Genomic DNA, 22,940 nt, shown 5'->3' on the forward strand with positions numbered 1-22,940 from the left:
CATGAAGAAAGAAGAAAGGGCACAATAAGAAAAAAAATGTGGGTAAATATGGTAGGGTTTTCTTCTCTTCTTGTGTTTTCTAAATTATGTTTGATGGTCGAAGCAAAAAGTATAACACTGTCTGACGTGGTTCTAAATGTGCATACAGGAAATATTTGAGACAATTATTTTATAAGCGGGGGGGGGGGGACCTTAAAGGGAGGTGAGGTCTCTATACTTCATTCAAACTGCACAAAGACACCGCCAGGAGACTCTGATACATTCTATATACATAGTGTCATACCTGGAACAATCACTAAATAAGCTATGTAAATTGATCCACTCAAAAACAGTATAGTTGGGGCCAGCCCCGTGGCCGAGTGGTTAAGTTTGCACGCTCTGCATCAGCAACCCAGGGTTTCACCGGTTCAGATCCTGGGTGTGCACATGGCACCACTCATGAAGCCATGCTGCAGCAGCATCCCACATGCCACAACTAGAAGGACCCACAACTAAAATATGCAACTATGTACCAGGGGGCTTTGGGGAGGAAAAGGAAAAAGAAAATCTTTAAAAAAACACCCAAAAACAAAAAAACCCACTATGGTTAAATCAAACTGGAATTCTAAAAAAGGTTCAGATAATTCACAGGAAGGCGGAGAAAAGGAAACAGAGAAACAAAAAAAAAGAAAGCAAAAGTAAAGTGGTAGACCTAAGCCCTAAAAAAAAAAATCATTAATTACCATTAAACGTAAATGGTCTAAATACACCAATTAATAGAGATCATCAGAACGGATTTAAAACATGACCCAATTGTATGCTTTCTACAAGGAACTCACTGTAAATATTATAATATTGGCAGCTTCAAAGTAAAAGGATGGAGAAAAGATATGTCATGCAAATATTAATCAAAGGAAATCAGGAGTAACTATGTTAATATCAGGTAAACTAGACTTCAGAGCAAAGAAAATTGCCAGTGACAGAGAAGGATGTTATATTGTGATAAAACAGTTGATCCACCAAGAAAACATAGCAATCCTAAATATATGAAAATGCATATGCTGCATTGCAACCACGTGGGCCTGGAGATTTTATTGTCAGTTTTATCGATCTTCTCAAAGAACAAATTCTTTGTGTCACTGATTTTGTCTATTGTTTTCCTGTTTTTAAGATCATTGACTGTGCTCTTATCTGCATAATTTCCTTTGTTCTGCTGCAAAATATGTGAAACAAAAATGAATAGAAGTGGAAGGAGAAATAGACAAATTCGCAATTGTGGTTGGAGACTTCAACTCATCTCTCGCAACAATGGGTGGAACAAGTGGACAGAAAATCACCAAGAATAGAGATAACTTCAACAACCCCACGAACCAACAGATGGAATTCACATGTATGGAACACTCCACCCAACAACGGCAGAACACACATTCCTTCAAGTGCCCATGGAACAGACCATACCCTGGGAGGACATGAAACAAACCTGAAAAAATCCAAAAGAATTGAAATCACACAGAATTTGTCTTCTGATCACAACGGAATCACTGAGATTAATTTCCTCTGAAGTGAAAGGATTAAAAGGGACAAAAGCAGTAGGAATTTAAAGTGCATTGACACAATTGGCTCCTTGAACTTTATTTATTTGGATTTAAATAATGGTGATTCTTCCCACCTCTGAAAGGGATGTTAAGGAAAAGTTTTCGTTACTGCACAGAGGGCACAATCTGCTCACCACGGGACAAAAGCCACTCGTCAAGAGGCGAGATGATGGCAGAGAAAGGGCACTTTATTGCAGCTTGCTAGCAAGAGGGAAGATGGCCGACTAATGTCCAAAAGAACCATCTGAAGGGAGGCACAGAATCTTGAAGCAGTTATACAAGCCAGTGGGTTATAGGGGAGGGGTTAGGAATGTTGACCCTCTGCTGTTACAGACTGGGAGTTCCCTTCACCAGATCTTTGAGTTGTCATTGATGATGGCTATCAGCATAGACTTTCTGTTTGGGCGTCATCACATTCCTAAGGATCTCAAAAGAACGAAGTTATCGTCTTATCGCAGCTGGGAGATATAAGCACTAGCAGGGGTTGTAACATCTACAGAACAGGTGGATCTCCTGGAGGGTGCGAATCCAGCTGGGTTAGTTGGTCAGAGGTCATTCAAAGTTACGACACGGTCTCTCTTCTACAATATGGCTTCCCTTATGTCAACCTTGTGTTGAGCCGGTTTCAATTTGATCTAAGACAAAATACTTCTCTTCTGGATAAGAGTATTCATGGGCTTGGTGGATCCACAGTCAAGTTTTGTTTCTGCAGCCTGCTGACTATTAGGAAAAAAAGTGTTGTAAGTTTGGGAAAGTGAAGACTTCAAGTCTTTCCCCCTAATTTGCCCTGAATGAGGGTAAAGAGGCACCACAGGTGGTCAGAAGATATCTGTGCATACACTAGTTTTTCTTCTATCTGCTTCCTGGTCCCAAATATGTAATTTTTCAAGATTAAGTCAAAGGGATAAATCTAGTTCTGATTCTAAATTATCCATGGCAATAGATCGTATACTACATTACATTTTTTCAGTTTTTGACTATGCGATCCTAAAATAAGACGGCTGGTTTTCATGCCTGCTTATGGATATTAGTCTTATTTCCTTATAGTTAAGGCTTGTCCATATAGAACTCAGAACTTTTCTTAACTGAAGAATCATCTATGACATAGAATAGGAGGGTAGGGACATATTTTATTTTATTATTTTTAAAAATCATGTACTTAATCAACATTATGAGGTGTAATTTACCCGCAATAAAGTTCACGCATTTTAAGTGTGCCAATGAGTGACTTTTGACAACTCTATACATCTGTGAACCTTTACCCGAATCAAAATATAGGGCAATCTATCTCCCAGGAAAATTCCCTTGTGCTGTGGGCATTCTTTTGATTAATTCCTAATTCTGTAACGGAATATTAGCACGACCTTGAGTTCCACAAGGACAAGCACAGACTAAGAAATGCTATGTATGTGACGTCCAAGAATCTGCTCCATGAGAAAATGGAGAAGCAACAGATACAGATGAAAATGCATGCTCTCGACTTTCAACAGGACCTTGAATATCAGAAGAGAAAGGTACCCTGTTGTTCATTGTGCTTTCACATTGGCTCTTGTTTGCTGCCTTTAATGTGCTTTAGAAAGTAACTTCATTGCATTTTGTTGTCAGAAAAGCCCTTCTGGTTGGTTTTTATTTAGACCCATTTCCTGGATGAGAACTTAGAGGCTCAGAGAGGTTGGAGAAGTGACCAGGACACTTCTGGTGGCGGAGCCAATGTTCAGCTCCAGGCCTGTTATTATTCCTCACTGTCTTTGGTTGAATAAGGTCTCGCCAGACCCTGCCACCCTCTCCCTTACAGTCCTCAGGCCCAGGGTCTAGCCCTGCCCCTGGGCAGGCCTCTGTGCCATTTTGAAGTAGAGGCTGACCATGATTGGCTTCTTCCTAATTCCCTTTCTCAAGGTTCCCCAGAGAGGCTGCCTAAACATCTCCAACCTATCTAAGCTCTAATATTTTTCTCCTTGCTAGCTCAAGGTTCCTTCTCAGTTGATTAATTTTAGGTAGGCATTGTTACCAAACCAGGTTCATTTTTGCCCATCACCCTGAAAGCCAAACACCGAGATGATGAGATTGCAGCCGAGAAAGGGTTTAATTACAAGGCAGCCAAGTGAGGAAACAGGAGAATGAATCTCAAATCTGCCTCCTCAAAAATGGGGACTCAGGGATGTTTATGGGATGGGGAGCAAGGTGGTCTGAATGTGGAGATAGATGATTGGAGGTGAGGAGAGGTGAGGTAATTGACGATCTGTGCAAGCGTAGTCAGGCTCCATGGCTCTTCATAGGACCCATGTTCACAAAATGGCGGCATCAGCATGATCTGAGGGTGGAATTTTCAGCCTCCTGATATCAAAAGGTCATTTATTGGGCATCTGTGCAGCCCAGCTGATGAGTTGGTGGTCTCAACCAGCCTGAAGTGGACAAGGGGTTCTAATTTCTGAAAAACAGCTCACATACCCATTACCATGGTGACCCAGGTTCCGGGGAGATGTTATCTCTATGAATCTAGTGGGAGTCAGACAGCATGTTGCCTAAACAGCACAGTTACCAACGGGCAGGGGAACAACTAAATGCTATAATCAGTAATTGCAAAAAGGAAAAAAACCTTTAGTTCCTAGCTATGTAATCATCAATGGCTGTTTGCTGGTTTCAGTATTAGGAAGAAAAAGTCTAATTAAAGACATTTCCACTCACATAGGCTTCTGTGCGTGGATGTGTGTGTGTGTGTGTGTGTGTGTGTGTATGAAGCTGCTTTCTAGCTGAAATAAATCTCAAATTAGTAGTGTTTTTAGAATGATGCCGGAGACATTTGGGATGAAGGACCTAACCTCTAGTTTTTTCTTTCTTCAAAATACAGCATACTAAATACTACCAACCTTCCACAGGAACGTTGAGTCTACCACCCCCCTACCTCCGCCCCATCCAATCCTATTCAGAAACCTTTTCATCTACTCCCAATACGATCCACACACACACATAAAACCACTTTTTGAACTTTGCTAGCTTTGTGGCTCATGCTAGTTGCTACTACCCAAGTCATCTGGTTCCATGAATTTGGGGGAACTCCTTAGGGTCCATGATGAATGCAATTTGAGCCTACGGTCACAAGCAAGAGTTGACTCTGAAAGGTTTTGCAGTACAACCCAGGTGTTAAGCCCTGTGGTTGAGAGCTCATAAGTTGGAACTCTCCCCTTGGAGCATCCTGAGCTAACAGCTGACCTCTGCGTGTGCTCCCAGCACAGCCTGGGCACTCATTGGTCTTCTTGACCGACTATTGGTGATGCAATCAGCACTTCAGGCCCTGGGGCCACAGTCAAAACAAGAGGGCCTGAGCCAAAATAAGCCCTGCCTGCTACATTGTGGAGGCTGTGAAAAAGCAGAGCAAGAGGTCAGAGGATTCTTTTAGCTCAAGAAAGTAGAGAAATAACAAATTCGTAGAAAATTCTAGCTCCTCTCTCCACCTAACTGGGTAATTTTTTCTTCTGTAATTTTTTAAATCATACTATCCATTTCTGTTGAATATTCATTTGTATGGGGATTTTTTCTTTCTTAAAAAACTTTAAAATTATGGTAAAATATACATATAAAATTTACCATTGTGGGACCAGCCTCATGGTTGAGTGGTTAAAGTTCTGTGCACTCCGTTTTGGTGGCCAGGGTTTGTGGGTTTGGATTCTGGGCACAGACCTACTCCACTCATGAGCCATGCTGTTGTGGCATCCCACATACAAAGTGGAGGAAGACTGGCACCAATGTTAGCTCAGGGCCAATCTTCCTCACACACACACACACACACAAAGTTCCTTAGAAAAAAAATTTACCATCGTGACCATTTTTAAGTGTACAGTTCTGTGGCACCGAGAACATTACATTATTGTGCAACCATCACCACCATACATCCCCATAACTCTAAAAAAGAGTTTTAAGTGTGAAAAAAGAGTTTTTCATCTTATAAAACTGAAACTCTGTGCCCATTAACACCATCTCCCCATTCTCCCCTCCCCCCAACGCCTGGTTACCACCATTCTACTTTCTGTCTCTATGAATTTGACTACTCTAGGGTCCTCATGTAAGTGGGATCATACAGTGTTTGTCTTTTTGTGACTGGTTTATTTCACTGAGCGTAATGTCTTCAAGGTTCATCTATGTTGTAGCATGTGTCAAAATTCCCTTCCTTTTGAAGGCTGAATAATATTCCATTGTCTTTATAGACCACATTTTGTTTATCCATTCATCCATCCATCCATCCTTTGATGGACACTTGGGGGGGTTGCTTCCACCTTTTGTCCATTGTGGATAATGCTGTTATGAACATGGGTGTCCAGATAGATGTGTTGTTTTTGACTCAGCCAACTGCTGAAAAAGGTTGATGCACCAAAAGACTGCAGAATAGACAAAAAATCTTTGTGGTTTTTCCAGTCAACAACAGGTGGTTTGGAGAGATGTAGTGGGCTCTTGTGGGAATCCAACTGTACAAGCAAATGATGTCAAGAAAAGAAAGAAGGGGAGAAATGCTTACTGATTTTAGTTTATGGGGAGTCTCTAAATGTTGGAGAGCACCCTGAAATTCACAGAAGGCTCTCATTCATTGATTTATTCCATCACAACACGTGTTGACACCTGGCACCAGCCTATGCCGGGCTGAGCAGGCTCGCAGATGAAGGAGAGAAAGATCAGCTCAGCCTTGTCCGCACAAGGTGTGGATGTCTGGAAAAAATACAGTCGATTCTCATTCTCCACAGCTGTTATGTTCTATAAAGTCTCCACAGACCCTGGACAAGTGAATACTGAAGCGTTGTTCCTAGGAGAAATACAGTTAAGTTCGTTTGAGCCTCTGGTCCCAGTATTTTCATCAACTGATCCAACACACAGCCTTGTTTGATGTGTGTTTCTGTGTAAAGACGCTTTATTTAACACATCTAGTAGATTCATTAACACTGAGCTCATGGCCAACAGCACAGAATTCATGCCTGAGTGAGGTTATCTCACATACAGATCTTCTCCATCCTAAGGCACATCACAGCCTTCTTGTGCTTAGGAGGACCAGACAGCACTTCAGCACTAGGCTGGCGGGCCACGTTAGACAGGGAAATCATCAAGAAAAAACACAAAAATGCAAAAAGGCTATGGCACTAAATAGGCTTCCAGAAGGACAGGCATGGAGCATGGGAGCTGAAAGAAGAAGGCAGGGCACAGCCTCCTTTGGCCTCACCTGGGAACGTGCACGCCTAGCAACTCAGATCTTATGCTGCTCTGCCCATGTCACAAATGATCAGGAGTCCCACAAACACGGAATTGAGGGTTACAAATACTTTTTAGCAAGTAGGCAAACTTGCAGATGTGGAATCAGGGAGCAATGAGGATGACCGTGTTTATCTCACTTAATCATTTTGCAGACAAGGAGGCGAGGCTTCAAGTGCCAAGACGCGCATGCAGGGCCACATAGGAAGGGACGGAGCTGGGACTCCCGTCCAGATTTCCGCTTTGAGCCCCCGGACTTGCCACCTGTGTGGCTGCCTTCTGCACCTCTGCTGTGCCACCCAGCGGATCTTCATGGCGGGCTGAGTCCTGGCCAGTCCGTTCCGTCTCAGCGCTGGGGAGTAGCTGCATCTGTCTGCTTCCTGCTTCCTCGAGCTTAGTGCTCGCTTAAAGCAGCTTTGGAAAAGAAGCTCCTGTGGAAAATAAAACAATTAAGGACAATTAACTGATGCCTTTGGAGGGAAAGTCTACTCTCAAGTAACCTCATGTTTTCATGGAGCAGATATTTTCATTTCGTTCATTCAACCAATATTTATTAAGCGTCTCCTAGCCTGCCACGTATCTGGTGAGGGAGAGAGAGAAATCCCCGCTTTTGGGGAGTCCACTTTGTACCGATGAGAGACAGAAAATAAAAAATAAAACACAAAGATGAATAAATAAATTAGGTGGTGTGATCAGAAGGGATACATGCTATGAAATAAATGAGGCAGGTTAAAGGATATTTGGGGTGCTGGGGAAAGGGCTGCGATTTAAAATGGAACCATCATGGGGGGCTTGAAGAGGAGAGGAAGACGACCCTATGGGTCTCTGGGTCTGACCATTTCAGCAGAGGAGCAACAAGTGCCAAGGCCCTGGGGTGTGTAGTGTGTGAGGAACAACAAAGACATCAATGGGTGCGGAGGGTAGAGAGGCAGAGACGTGGTGGGCAGGGGACAGGGGTGCGGATAATGTGCCTATAGTGTTACCGAACCTGAAATGAGTTCATGCACCTGTTGTGCAGCAAGCCAATCTCTGACACTGGGTGTGGTGGAAGAAAGTAGGAATTTTATTTTTGCACAGTGCTGAGCAAGGAGAGAGGGCAGCTAACGCTGAAATCCCAAACTCCCCGAAAAGCCAAAAGGAAGGGTTTTTATTTGGGGTTTTAGGTAGGGGAGGGGGAGCATATGGCCTTGCTGGTCGGAGCTTTCCCACCAGCCTATCTTTGGCCTTGAGACACTTGCAGAGAGGAGGGAGCTCATGACCTTGCTGGTCAGCAGCTTTCCCACCAGCCCGTATCTCTTTGTGGGGAGGAGATGGTCCAGGTGCTTGTCCTTGATGGTGTCTGTCTCCATGGAGGATAGCGGATTCTGGAGCCAGGAAGCCAGAGAGTAAGCAGGGAATGAGTGTTTTAGTTTTAACCCCATATATGCTGGGTTTAATGTGGGGAAACTGACATCAGGGTCGATATCAATAGGACCTGGAAAGGACGCTGGCTTTTACTCTGGGTCAGATAACGAGCCACAGGAGAGTTTTAGCAGCAGACTGTTAACAAGGTCATAGTTAATAATTCCCAGTTGAATGCTTCCATGTGTCTTTGCCTATTGCTGTTAGGGTGTCCTCAATTGTAGTTATATTGGGTTTCTTTTTAATAAAGCATATTCGGCAGCTGGGATATGTCTGAAATGCTCCTATCTCCCAAAATGACAGGCCGGGGCACTTTTGTGAAGCTGTGGGAAGACATCACATTCAAAGAGAACCCCAGCATGGGTCACAGGCAACAAAATGCCTATTTATCAGCTGCCCTGGGCAGGTGGTGGAGGGAGAGCCTGGGACAGTGAACAAGTGCACCCACAGAGGATTTGAGAATCTTCTATCTGGGAGTTGTGAATAAGCTCTCTGTCACGGGCTGAACTGTCCCCTCAAAACAGGTACATTGACATCCTAACCCCAAGACCTCAGAATGTGACCTTCTTGGGAAATAGGGTCATTGAGGATGTAATTAGTTAAGATGAGGTCCTGCTGGAGTTGGGGTGGGGTTGTCCCTAACCCAGTATGACTTGTGTCCTCATAAAAAGGGGACATCTGGGCACATGCACAGAGGGCAAGGCCATGTCAGGACGGAGACAGAGAATGCCAGAGACGGTCTACAGCACGAGACGCTGAAAGGGGCAAGGAGGCCCCTCCCCAGAGCCTTGGGAGGGAGCACTTCCGGCCACCAGCACTGTGCGAGGATCCTCCTCTGTTGTTCTCGGCCACCGGCTCGTGCTACTTTGTTAGGGAGGCACTAAGAAATAGTACCCTCTCTAACAGATCATGCACTGACTCCTTTGGGTATATTCTTGAGTGCTTGTACTAAGGAAATCACAAAACAGGATTGCCCTTGACAACACTTCCTCTCTCTCCATATACAAATCTCACGGCTCTTCAGTGGATGCGGAACCTTGTCGCTCCATCGCCTTCCCCCCCCCCGGCCCCAGCCAGCATCGCCTTCCCCTGGACAGTGTGACACCCTCGTTACTGGCCCTGCTCCACCTTGGGCCACCGTGGTCTGATCCACACAGCAGCCACACTCAGTCTGGGCCGGTGGCTCCCTGTCCGGCCCGCTTGCCGTCTGGCCTCCTGTCTGCCTTCTGAGCATCCCGGTAGATCCCGATTCAGGGCTGCCTCCTCCCTCCCTCACCTCCTTCACATCCGTGCTCACCTGCCGCCTCATGATGGACGCGGCTGGCCACGCCGCTTAGCTGCCCTCTCGGTGGCTCCCTGCTCCACACTCCCCAAATTTCCCTGCTTTTCCCAGTCACCTTCTAACACACTATGGGATTACTGACTCATTCTGTTTCTGTTTGCCCCCACTGAAGCTCCATGAAGGAGTTTATCAGTTTTGTTCCCCAATGTTTCCCCAAAGCCCACAACAGTGCCAGCCACAGAAGAGGAATTTAATAAACATTTTCGAACCAGTGAAAGGATGCGTGAATAGAAAGCAATTAGAATTTCTCTTGAGTGTGTCTACAGCTCACTGCAAGGCATACTCTGTGGTTAATGGCTTTTCTAACTCTGCCAGGGAACACTCTGTATAAAAAAGACGACCACACAACACCCGGGCTGGAAAGCATGGATTCCTCTGCCTCCGAGCCTTCACCCCACCCCACCCACCCCACCCCACAGGTTTCACCCAGTGGAGCTTCATGGGTTTCCTTCCACTGCGCTGAAGGCGCATAATTCCTTATCCCACAGGTAGTGAATGCTCCAGTTTGCTGCCCCCCTTTTGGGAGCCGTGAAAGCTTTGGCGTATCTGAGAAGCAAAATGAATGCTTGAGAGCAGTGGGTCTCCCAGAGTGATCCCTGGACCCACGGCGTGGGCGTTCCCTGGGAACCCGTTGGAAATGCAGAGTCTCGGGTCCCACCCAGACCTGTGGAATCAAAGCGTGGGGTGCAAACTGCTGCAAGAAGCCCTCCAGGTGATTCTGGGGCCCAGGCAAGTTTGAGAACCCCTGCTCCCGGGGAGGAGAATGGGGTTAAGTAAATACAGCCACCTGAAGACTTTGAAGGACAGGTTTACACCTTCCAGAAAACTCCTTGATGTGGAGATAATTCCATAAATCACTTTGCTCTCCACCCCACTGGAAGTCAAACCAGGAATTCATTCCCAGACACCAGGATCTCCTGCCTTCCCCAACATTGCCCCACCCCCTTCTAGGTACCTTGATGGGATTAAAAAAAAATACACCCAAAAGCCTTTCTGTTGACAATACTCAGTGTCAAATACCACTGCCCTCGCAGGAGGCTCATTAGCATTCTATTAATATGTGCATAAAATGTTGTCTGCGTCTCGGCCCAAATACACAGACTGGGGAATCAAAGAGAGGCTCTTCCCACCTTTTGCTGGCTTCCTCCTGAACAGTTATTTGTTTTCAAACAACTTCCTCGGGAATTTCCTTTCTAAAAGAAACTCCTCTCCATTTTAAAGGAAAATTACCCCTTATTCCCCTCTCCTCGAGCAATTTCTGACAGGGAGCCTCTCAGGAGAGCTGGAAGGCTGCAACTGGCGTTTTTCCTGTCCTCCTTTTTAAGGCTGTAGGCGAACTCTTTGTGAAATATTCTAAGGAAGTGTGCTGACTACAAAGGGTTTGCATTTTGTGTGGAATTTATACTAATACCTGATTAATGCCTATGTTTTCATGGAGGGCAAATAATTACCGAAATGCAGTAGACTTTGAACCGTGTTCCAATGAGGAGATTATAAAAAGGTCTCTAACCAAATGTTTCTGGACATGAAAGAATGGATTTTCTCCTCAAAAGAGCATGCCAACATTAAAGCAGATTCAACAGTGGTATTGAGAGTAAAAATAGGAGAAAACATCGACTTCTAACACAAAGGTTTAAAGTGTTTAATAATATTCAGCAAATATTGTTGGTCAATTTTTGATACTTCTGGGAGTTAAAATACATGTTTTTTGGCGAACATTTCTGTCTCTGAGATTGATTTATTGAAGATCTTAAAGGCTCTAATGGACTCATTTAGTTATCTCATTTTTCTCATGACCAAAGATGTGAAAAATCTTAAAATTTGTGCAATTGTAGAGTTAAACAGAGCTTGGAGGTTATTTCGTCCAATCCTTGATTTTCCTGGTAAGGAGATGTGCCCTGTGTCCAGCAGCCTCAATCCCCAGGGCTCTTTCCACCCATCGCTGTCTGTCTGAACGAGATGCTGCAGAAACAATGCCTTTCTGTAACAATATTTAACAATTTCTAATCACTAAAGGAATCTGTCTTCTTATTAATTAGAGGTGAATGGAATGCATATTTCTTGTATCTATGATATTTACCACAATTTGGGAAAAGCCAAGCTCCCTTAGTTTGTAGGCTCCTACTCAAGGCTCAACCTCCAGAAAAAGTTCCTGAATTTCTTTCTAAAACCATCCCGCAGACTGTACAGTCTATTCTAATTGGACTATGGAGAGATCTGAATTTTAGTATTTTAAGTTCTGGGCTTCCTCAGGCCTCACTCATTTCAGCCTCAGTTTCCACCTCTGATAAATGTGGACGTAAGGGAAGGGGAGAGGGTGGGAGGGGTTGGAGCAGACCCTCTCTGGGTCTCACTTGCTATCACCTTCTGAGATTCTCTTCACACAAGCTTCTGGAAGCATGACCTCTGCTAGCTCACGTCATCCTTATCAGATTGTCCTGTAATTTCCTCAAGGCACAAAAGCCAAGGACCTTCGTCTGTGATGGCGGAGGCTTTGCTTTAAAACACATTGTAAAAATTGACCTGAGAGGTTCGATAGATTTTATACAGTTATGTTTACAAGAAACATAATTAGAGTGAATTTCCAACTTAGAAAATGACTCACCATTTCCTCGCTCACTATTTAGGATGCTATTTACATTGCCCCTAGGGTTTCCAGAACCTCTCTCTCTGGTACAATGAGTCACACCTTCAATTCAGACCTATTTGAGAGGGAGGCAGTGTCATTTGGCAAAAGGCAAAACTATTCTTTTTGTCTTATTTTCTGTGGGTAAGCTAAATACATTGCACTGAAATAGAAAAAAGGATGTTTTGTAGTACACTGAGGGCCCACATAATTATTTTTATCATTACCACGTAACACCTTATTTAATGCTGGAGGAATCTAAAGAGGATGGATTCGTAGGGCTTTATAAGGAAGTAGGAAGGAGGAGGAATTTTTCAATCCGTTCAGGGAAGGACTTGTACCTTATACCTAGAAGAACTGGCACCTAGAGAGACAGATGACGTAGGACAATAGGGTTCCTTCCTTCAGGGGCTCAGGGACACACTTGGGAGTCACCAACATGGTATTCAAACAATATCACGCTACATGGTTATTTCAGTACTTAATTACACTTACGACACGAATATATTTACGGCTCTTAATAAATGTATATTGTTTGAATTACCTGAACTTTAAAAATGGATTATTTCCTCAATAGTATATTTAATTGATTTGCTTTTGACATTTCCGTTTTGAAGTTCTTTTGCCGGGGACTTAGAATATCATCACAATTTTAAAGGGTATGTGATTTTGAGTTTTATTGTGCTAAACTGCTAAATTTGAATTTATTTTGACTTTTCCATGATTTTTTTTCTTTCATGGAAAGGATCTGGACTTCCACATTTAGCCAAATTAATAGATATTAATGTCACGCAGATTGTTGAAATAGCAGAGCAAAAAAGTGTAATTTAGGATTAGTAGGTCGAGTGGAGACCAGGGCAGCCCCGGATGGCCTGCTGCCTCCCCTTCCTCCTCAAGCCCCTGAAATGTAGGTTCTATTACTATGTGTTTCAAGACCAGGCCTGCAAATATGTTTGCTGGGCACCACTGTCTTTGGAGGGAAAGCCCAATGCCCATTTTTTTTCTTTCCAAGTAGCTATGATCATGTGTGCAACTCACTTATTTTTCTCATCCATCGCATACTGATGATGGCATTTGTTGCTAAGAGCCGTAAATCTCCAGTTAAGAGAAAAGACCTGGAGAAGCGCAGAGCAAGGTATTTTAGGAAGAGTTGGCCACAGACATCAGCCCATCGATTCTGGAAGGATTGTGACATGAGGCTTCCTTCCAAGGAGCTCTGGGGTTGTTCCACACAGAACTTGCAACGGCCAGTGTATTGAAGCCCAAATGAAAGACACCAGCCCCAGCCCAGCTCAGTCTACCGAAGAGTGCGTTTCCCACCTCCACCCCCAGGAAAGAAGACCCTGATTTAGGATTTTAGGATCCCATGTTTTAAGCCTGAAGAGGGCAGATTATAATCTTTCCCATTTCTGGAATTATCTACTCGCCTTTGTTACAGAATTACAGCTCTACACACTTGCTCTCTCAGAGAGTCAAAAATTGCCAAAATAAAATCATTAACTTGAAGAATTTTAATCTAATAATTGTAAATAATTTAGAAGGAACTGAGAATTAAGTCAAGGTGCTACCATTTGGCAGATCTTGATGAGATTTGAAACATCATATTATTCATTATTTTCAGCAAATATTTTTCAGGTGGGCCTTTTTCTATTAAGAATTATACTTGAGGACATTTATATCAAATAGATAATCAATAAAAATATATGGGTATCAGTAATGGAAAAAACTGACTATAATTGAATAATTATTTCTGGTACCAGAAATAATTTAATGGTTTTCAAAATAATAGAAAGTTCTATGTCTTTTGCCATTTTGCATCTGTTAGGTGCACAAGAAATATTAATTTCATAGGCTCTGCTTACAAATAATAACTCATTATTTGGTGAAAACTTTGTTTTGTGTCAGGATCTAGTATACAATTTCCTGTGAAGCTGAACTCAATGGAGAAGACCATACCACGAAAAATTATATTGTACCCCAAAAAAGAGTGATCAGAATCAAAGTGAGACAGTCTATTTAAATTCGCATCACTATTTTCATGACTCACGGTAGAGTGCATTTTGCTAGTCGTAGTGGTATTAAATCTGCCTTTATTATTTTGCACAAATGAATGCATGAGACACGTGCATATGTATCATATGTGTATGTATGTGTGTATCTTTCAGAATCATACTAAAAAGGAAGATCAGGATCAGCTCTCTTTATCCCGTCACTAATGCATCACTGAAGCCTTAGGAGTGATCTCTCTCCTATATTTAACTTAACGATCCAGCCCCTTCAGCCATTCGGAACTTTGCTGATAACGGGAAATAAGCTAAATGACCTTAAGGAATCAAATAGATGTCACAGAGTCTAGACATTACATAATCAAAATTGTCGACATATAGCTAAGAATATAGTCACGGCAAGCACTTACATAGGACTTACTATGTAAACGGGGAGGTCAGCCCATCACTGAATGCTTTGTATGTATCAATTAACTTGGTTCTCAGAAAAATGTCTAAAGTAGGCACTGTTATTTTCAACTTCATTTTAAAGATGAGGAATATGGAAATTCAAAGAAGTGAAGTAACACATTAAAGTCACACAGCATGTGAGTGGCAGAGCTGGAATTTGAACCCAGGCACAGTGCCTCTAGATATAGCTCCTAAACACTATTTTCTTTTTCAATGTGAGGAAGATTGGCCCTAAACTAACATCTGTAACCAATCTTCCTCTTTTTGCTTGAGGGAGATTGTCCCTGAGCTAACATCTATGCCAATGTTTCTCTATTTTATGTGGGATGCTGCCACAGCATGGCTTGACGAGCAGGGCTAGGTCTGCGCCTGGGATCCGAACCTGTGAACCCTGGGCCACAGAAGTGGAGCTCATGAACTTAACCACTTGATCTTGTTAGTAAACTTGCTATCCCTTTGACTCTGAAGAAGCTACCTTCCATAAATCCTATAACTGAAAGAAATTAAATTCTGCCAACATCCTGGTGAACAGGGATATGCATGTTTCCCCAGGCAGACCTCCAGATGAGAACACAGCCTGGCCAACAGCTAGATTGCAACCTTGTGAGACCCTAAGCAGAAGACTTGCCCAATCCGTCCCTAGATTTCTGACTCACAGAAACTGTGAGATCATAAATGTGTGCTGTTTTAAGCTGCTTCAGCTGCGGTCATTGGTTACACAGCAGTAAATAATGAAGGCATGAAATTATCCTGTTCACATGAGTAAAGAGTGTGGTGCAATACATAGTAAAGATTTTAATGGCTACGTGGTTATTGGTTTGCATCATTATTTTTATTAACCTGAGCAAATCTTTAAAATATTTGTAGCCCAGCTCATGTGTGAAATAGATAAGTGTTAAGATTTTAAAACAATTTTGCACATAGTAGTAATTTTTCTATATATTTTAGCCTTCAAGTTTTAGTTGCTACAACTTGGTAGGTAAAACTTAAAGGCGCATGGAGTGCAAAAGGATTACTTAATATGCATTGATCTCCTACCATCTGGCAGATAGCTCCAGGCACTTGACAGACAAGATCTTATCCTCAGAACAGCCTGAGAGGAAGTATTATCACCAAATCTAGTGATAACAGCTGAAAAAACTGAGAATTGGAGAGTAAGTAATTTACCCAAAGGATAGAGCTTAGAAATGAACCCAAATTAGACTGACCCCAAAACGTATGTCCTTTCCATACATTATCCTGTTTATTTTTTAAGTCTTTAAACTCTAGACAAGTAGGAGATTCTCCTCCCCCCTCATTTTATGCATCAACTTACTTTTACCAATACACGTTTAAAATGAGAATCTAAATATTTTTAAATTTCCATAATTATGGCGAACACATGAAACAGTGGAAATGCGTGCAGTTTCCTTTGTTTTTTTCAGCAAAATTTTTGTGTCTTTTATTAAATATTGTACAAATAGAAAATAAATAATTTTAATTTAGCTAGTTGTCAGCTACATTCTTTCTTTCGATTATGTCCATAAAGATTTGCATCACAAAGAATACTGCATTCTGTATTTACCCTGGATATGAATGAGCTTCAATTAATGTTTACTGAGCACATCACAGATGTTGTTAAAGTATAATTTTCAAAAAGTTAAAAATATGGTGCCCACGCAAATAAATAATGAACATATAGAAAAGATCAATGAAATGAAGAGTTGGTTCTTTGAAAAGACAAACAAAATTGACAAACCTTTAGCTAGGTTCACCAACACAAAGAGCACTCAAATCAATAAAATCAGAAATGAAAGAGGAGACATGAACAACTGTTACCAGACAAATGCAAAGGGTCATAAGAGACTACTATGAACAATTATGTGCCAACAAACTGGACAAACTAGAAAAATGGATGAATTTGCGGAAGCATACAACCTACCAAGACTGAATCATGATGAAACAGAAAATCTGAACAGACCAATTACGCAGAAGGAGATTGAATCAGTAATCCAAAACCTCCCAAGAAACCAAAGTCTAGGACCAGATGGCTTCACTGGTGAATTCTACCAAACATCAAAGAATTAATACCAATCCTTCTCAAACTCTTCCAAAAAATAAAGAGGAGGGAAATCTTCCAAACTCATTACCTTGAGACCAAAACCAGACAAGGAGGCAACAAGAAAAGAAAATTACAGGCCAATATCCCTGATGAACATAGATGCAAAAAATTAACAAACCGAATACAACAACACATTAAAAGGATCATACACCATAATCAAGTGGGATTTATTCCAGGAATACAAGAATGGTTCAATATCTGCAAATCAGTCAATGTGATACACCATTTAACAAAATGACGGGTAAAAGTCATATGATCATCTCAATAGGTGCAGGAAAAGCATTTGACAAAATTTAACATCCATTTGTGATGAAAACTCTCAATAAGGCAGTTACAGAAGGAATGTAACTCAGCGTAATAAAGCCATATATGACAAGCTCACAGCTATCATACTTAAGGGCAAAAAGCTGAAAGCTTTTCCTCCAGGATCAGGAACAAGACAAGGATGCTCACTCTCATCATTTTTATTCAACCTAGTATTGGAAGTCCTTGCCAGAGCAATTAGACTAGAAAAAGAAATAAAAGGCATCCAAAGTGGACAAGAAGTAAAACTGTGACTATTTGCAGATGACATGATATTATACGTAGAAAACCCTAAAGACTCCATAAAAAACTGTTAGAACTAACCAACAAATTCAGTAAAGTTGCAGGATAAAAAAATCAATATATGAAAATCCGTTGCATTTCTATACACTAATAGTGAACCATCAGGAAGAGAAATTAAGAAGAAAAATCCCATTTACAATTGCATCAAAAAGAATAAAATACTGAGGAATAAATTTAACTGAGGAGGTGAAAGACATATATACTGAAAACCACAAGACATCAATGAAAGAAACTGAAGAAGACACAAATAAATGGAAAGATATTCCATGCTCATGGATGGGAAGAATTAATATTGTTAAAATGTCCATACTACCCAAAGCAATCTACAGATTCAATGCAATCCCTATCAAAATTACAATGGCATTTTTCATGGAAACAGAACAAACAATCCTGAAATTTGTATGGAAGTACAAAAGACTTGAATAGCCAAAGCAAGTTTGAGAAAGAAGAACAAAGCTGGAGGCATCATGCTCCCCGATTTCGAACTCTATTACAAAGCTATAATAATTAAAACAGTGTGGTACTAGCATAAAAATAGACACATAGATCTATGGAACAGAATAGAGAAATAACAGAATAGAAATAAACCCACACATTTATGGTCAATTAATTTACAACAAAGGATCCAAGAATATACAAGGACAGTCTCTTCAATAAGTGATGTTGGGAAAATTGGACTGCCACATGCAAAAGAATGAAACTGGGCCACTGTCTTACACCACACACACAAATTAACTCCAAATGAATTAAAGACTTGAATGTAAGACTTGAAACCACAAAACTCCTAGAAGAAAATGTAGGTGGTAAGCTCCTTGACATGGGTCTTGGCAATGATTTTCTGAATCTGACACCAAAAACAAAAGCAACAAAGGCAAAAATAAACCAGTGGGACTACATAGAACTAAGAAGCTTCTGCACAGCAAGAGAAATCATCAACAAAATGAAAAGGCAACATAGTTAGTGGGAGAAAGTATTTGCAAATCATGTATCTGAAAAGGGGCTAATATCGAAAATATGTAAAGAACTGACATGACTCAATAGCAAAAAACCAAACAATCCAATTAAAAAATGGGCAGAAGATCTGAATAGACATTTTTCCAAAGAAGACATCCGGATGGTTAACAGGTACATGAAAAGATGCTCAACACCACTAGTCTTCAGGGAAATGCAAACCCAAACCACAATGAGATACCATCTCACACATGTTAGAATGGCTATTAGCAAAGTCAAGAAATAAGAAGTGTTGGCAAGGATGTGGGGAAAAGGGAACCCTTCCTTGTGCACTGTTGGTGGGAATGTAAATTGGTGCAGTCACTATGGAAAACAGTATGGAGGTTCCTCAAAAAACTAAAAATAGAACTACCATTTGATCTAGCAATTTCATTTCCAGGTATTATCTGAAGAAAATGAAAACATTAACTTCAAAATATACCTGCACCCCCATGTTCGTTGCAGCATTACTTACAAGAGCCAAGATGTGGAAACAACCTAAGTGTCCAACAATGGATGAAAGGATGAAGAAATTGTGATGTTTATACACACTCACATACACACATGCACACGCGTACACACACACAGAGGAATATTATTTAGCCATAAAAAATGAAATCTTGCCATTTTCCACAACATGGATAAACCCCGAGGGCAGTATGTTAAGTGAAATAAGTCAGACAGACAAAGACAAATGCCATATGATTTCTCTTACATGTGGAATTAAAAAAAAAAAACAAAAAACTAAGCTCATAGATACAGAGAACAGATTGGTGGTTGCCAGAGGCAGGGGTGGGGGGTGGGAGAAATGGATAAACTTTTCTTAGTGAAAAAAAGTGTATCAAAGATTTCATTCAACTAATTAATTAATAAGGCGATAAGTAAGACGTGAAGATTGATTCAAAGGAGAATTTCAGGTATGAAGATTTATATAGTGGCCAGTTGGAGAAATGCTGAAATGAATTTGCTATTAGATGTAAAACTGGTTAATGTCCTAAATGACGATAAACCTTAACCTTGGGGTTATCTTTTCCCCCTGGGCAGAAATCTGCACCTCTAATGGATGGAAATCTACAACTGAATATGTAACTTCAACTAAATCTTTAACTTTAATCAATAGTAAAAAGTGAGTCCAACCAAATACATCCACTTAGATAATCCATAGGCAGGCTGTTAAACAGTGTTCATATCCGACATTGAAAAGAAATGCCATCTACCTTTTTAACTTTTTCCACGTTTTAGATAATGTGCCATAGTTTAAGAATATCTTTAATACAATATTATATTGATAGATTTCTTTCTGTGTTCATATGGGAAATATCTCCCCCAAATATTGATTTGAAAGAAAAGGCCAAAATTTGATTATCAAATCTGGTATATGTGGTCCAATTTATGGCTATTGAGGGTTAAAATTCCTCATGGTAATTAAATCCTCATTGCCACCATGGTTCTGTGACTGGAAGGTCCCTCTCAGGGAACTGGAGGAATACTAGGGTATAAAGTCAGGAGTCCGGGGGACACCCATGAGGGTCTGGTGCTGCATATTTTGGGAAATCAATGCAAGTGAGCTATTATTCAAGAAAAAGGGAAAACTTTCTGGGGGACTCATGATTCATGTAAGGAAAATTCTCGCTGGATGCCTCCGTTCTTCTGAGAGGTGCCAGGGTCACTCACAAAGAAAGGGAGACCTCTTTCTATACATCTAAAAAAAGAAAAAAAGAGAGAGCGAGCAAAGGGTCGTGAATCTTTTTCTGGGGTGGTGCTTATTCCATTGGGGACTAGGGTTTTTCCAACACAATTATTAACAGAAGTGGATAAAAGTTGTGGTTTCTATTGGCTTGTGGGTGGGGTGGGTGAAACAGGGCAGTTGCTTTTTATTTTAAGCCCTTCTGAAAAGTTTGATTTTTTTAAAACCATGCACACATCTTAATGTGATATTTTAAAACAAAATTATTAAGAAATCTAAAATTTGAGATTCAGAAGGGACTGAAGGATTCATCTAATCCAATTCATTTTATAGAGTAGTTTTAGTGTCAGGACCAACCAAAAATGTTGGTTTATAACTAAAAATAATATATAAAGGGAACTTATCACATATAAAGAAATAACTCTCAAGTCTTAGATAGTACTTAGCAAACGCTGGCTCGACCAAGCAGATAATGCAGACTTTCTGAAATTTACCCTAAACCACTTTCCCACCTACTTTCTAAAATGTTTAAGATAAACAAGCTTAAAAGGCAGCGTTCTGTTGGAGGTTCCTTTGCATAATTCTCTAAGTTCATAAGCCCATCGCTGTGTGTGGTCTGGTGCTGAACCCGGGGAGGGAGGACCCTGTGGGGTTCTCCGGGCCCCAGGCCCCAGCGACTGGGAGCGGACGCGGCGGGGTTTGACTGGGATGGGCCGGGCTGACCGCCAGGTGTCGCTGCCGCAAGGACCTCGACCACCGTGGAGGCCTCAGTCTGGGCATCTGCGGAGGATGCTCGGGGACAGCGGGCGAGAGCGCCACCTGTCCGATCTACCCATCCGGAGAAAGAACGGTCCCTCCAAAAATTAAAGCTAGCTAAACGGCATCTTGAATAGTTCAACAGGAAAGCGAAAGTGAGGTCATTAACCCTTGCTTGACCACACCACTGCTACCTGGAAAAAATTTTAAAGAATGGTTTGAAATTTAAGGGAGCACAAAGGAACATTTGGTTATTCAAAAGGGTTGATTTTTACAAGAAACTGTTTCAAAAGGCTCCTTGGACAGTGGGTCGATGCTCACCTCTTCGCGTTCGCACACAGCTGGCTGAGCCCCTACCTTGGAGCTGCTGGAGTCCCCCCACCCCCAGGCTGGGGTGTCCATTGGCAGCCCGGGAGGACGTGAGAATGTGCGAGATCCGAGAATCTCCATTTTCTTTTCTTTCCTCCTGGAGTCTCCTTATTGGGACTGACAGTAATTGCGGCTTCTAATGGCCCAACTTGAAGGGGAACGGAGACCACAGCAGGTTTACGGCCTGCCAGCGGGGCTCCGGGCCGGGCGGCCGTTTCCTCGACGGGCGGGGTGCGCGGCGGGCGGCGGGGCCCCGCTGCGCGCTCATTAGCGCCCACTCTCCTTAATGGCTTCCTGTGGCTGGATGTTTACTTGTCATTTGTTTTCGCCTTTGTTTCCCAGCTACTGAACTGCAGGCTGACCGCGACTTTTCTGTCCTTCTTTGCAGCGCGTTCCTGGAGCTGGACAGGAGCCCCCGCGCACAGCCCGGCGCCCCGCGTGCCCCTTGCGCTCCGGCGCCCACCGGGTAGGACCGAGGACCGGGTTGGTGCCGGCCTGAGAACCCCTGCACGGGCCTTGCCGCCGCTGCTATATTCTATGTGTCCCGTCTCCAAGGCGCTTCATCATCAGAATGACTCAGGAATTGGGGGGGCCCTGGCCCCCCAGCATGCGCGGTGCAAGCCTTTGCTCTTGGAGCCCCTCTGCCCAGGGTTATGTGGGAGCCATGCTGGCTCTCATCAGCCCCTCGGGGACACGCGAAATACTGAGAGCTGGACAGAGGGGAGACCCAAACACCATGGCCTCCAAACCCCTTCCACTTCTTGCGGGGGCTGGCTTGTGTGCCATAGTGATGAACCTCATGGCAGATCTCCATTTCCCTGTAATGTTAGTGTGTTCTGAGCAGAGCCCTGAGAACAGCCGCGATGAATGAAAGCTCTTCCCGCAGAGGAAGGGAGGGACCTAGCTGGAGGGGCCACCGCCACGGGTATCCGAGGGATCCCACAGTCCCCACGTACAGCGACGTCCCATAAGCGAGCGATTGCTCTAGAAATTAGACCGAAAAAGTGGTGTCCTTCGTGCTGACGTGTGTTACATTTGCATCATCCGTGAGACATCCCCGAATGTTTTCAGAGCCCTGTGCTTCCTGATTTTATTCTCCTTGAGTGGAACATGGAACATTACATCCTCGAGTTATAAGTCCCTGGGGATATTAGAGTTCTTCCGGGAGGGGTGTGTGTGTGCGTGGGGGGGTGGTGTGTCACTGTTTTAAAGAAGCTGCTCTGTTTATCTAGTTATACTACCTAAAACAGGCCTTATCAGTTTGACGTGTACCCCCAATTTCTGAGAGATGAGATGATATTTAAAAGAGGTGAAGACTCACTTGTCTTCCTCTAAACTGGCAAAGACATCATTTATTATCGCAAGCAGCATATTCCTATGTGACAATTGGTTTACAGTGTGTGGCAATTCTAGCGTCTCCACGTCAAAGGGAGATAAAGTTAGAAATTGAATTTTAAGGGAAGGATATCCTTATCTACTTCCTCTCATTGTCCTCAGACCTGTCCTTCCCTCTCTCGCTCCTCTCCCTCCCTAATGTCCTCCTTCTCTCCTCCACCAGCCTCTCCCAAAGAACTCCCCTTATATTAACTCCTGGCTGCTACTACCTAGGATAAGACAAAGAAGAAAGCAAGCAAAACAGTCTACCTCCCTTCAAATTGTTCCCGTTAATTATTAAATACAAATGAACCTCTAGGATTTAGGGACAGAGACTTTCAAAGGTGTCACTTTCCTGGTGTCAATTACTGTTGGCAAGAACCCTTTCTCAGTTAGACAGCTGTAAGTTATCCAGACGTTATTCTC

General features: G+C 42.5%; 1 protein-coding gene and 1 long non-coding RNA gene across 14 annotated transcripts in view; one reads left to right on the forward strand and one right to left on the reverse strand.

Moving 5' to 3' along the window:
- LOC106782922 (uncharacterized) overlaps nucleotides 1-22,940 on the forward strand; it is a 97,937-nt gene that overhangs the window by 22,201 nt on the left and 52,796 nt on the right. For all 13 annotated transcript variants that reach the window (XR_011434503.1, XR_011434500.1, XR_011434502.1 and 10 more), the window contains exon 3: nucleotides 21,529-21,606. Coding sequence is in view for 10 of the 13 variants with exons in the window: in XM_023633010.2 (XP_023488778.2) it covers nucleotides 21,529-21,606 (78 nt within the window). In the remaining 3 variants the exon portion in view is untranslated. The remainder of the gene's footprint in view (nucleotides 1-21,528; nucleotides 21,607-22,940) is intronic.
- Nucleotides 1,742-21,921, reverse strand: LOC138921700 (uncharacterized). The gene is made up of 2 exons (XR_011434504.1): nucleotides 21,093-21,921; nucleotides 1,742-7,237 (listed from the first exon to the last, which is right to left on the reverse strand). It is a non-coding gene; the product is annotated as an uncharacterized lncRNA (long non-coding RNA).

The sequence above is a fragment of the Equus caballus genome, chromosome 31, assembly GCF_041296265.1.
Source record: "Equus caballus isolate H_3958 breed thoroughbred chromosome 31, TB-T2T, whole genome shotgun sequence".
Lineage (NCBI taxonomy): Eukaryota > Metazoa > Chordata > Mammalia > Perissodactyla > Equidae > Equus > Equus caballus.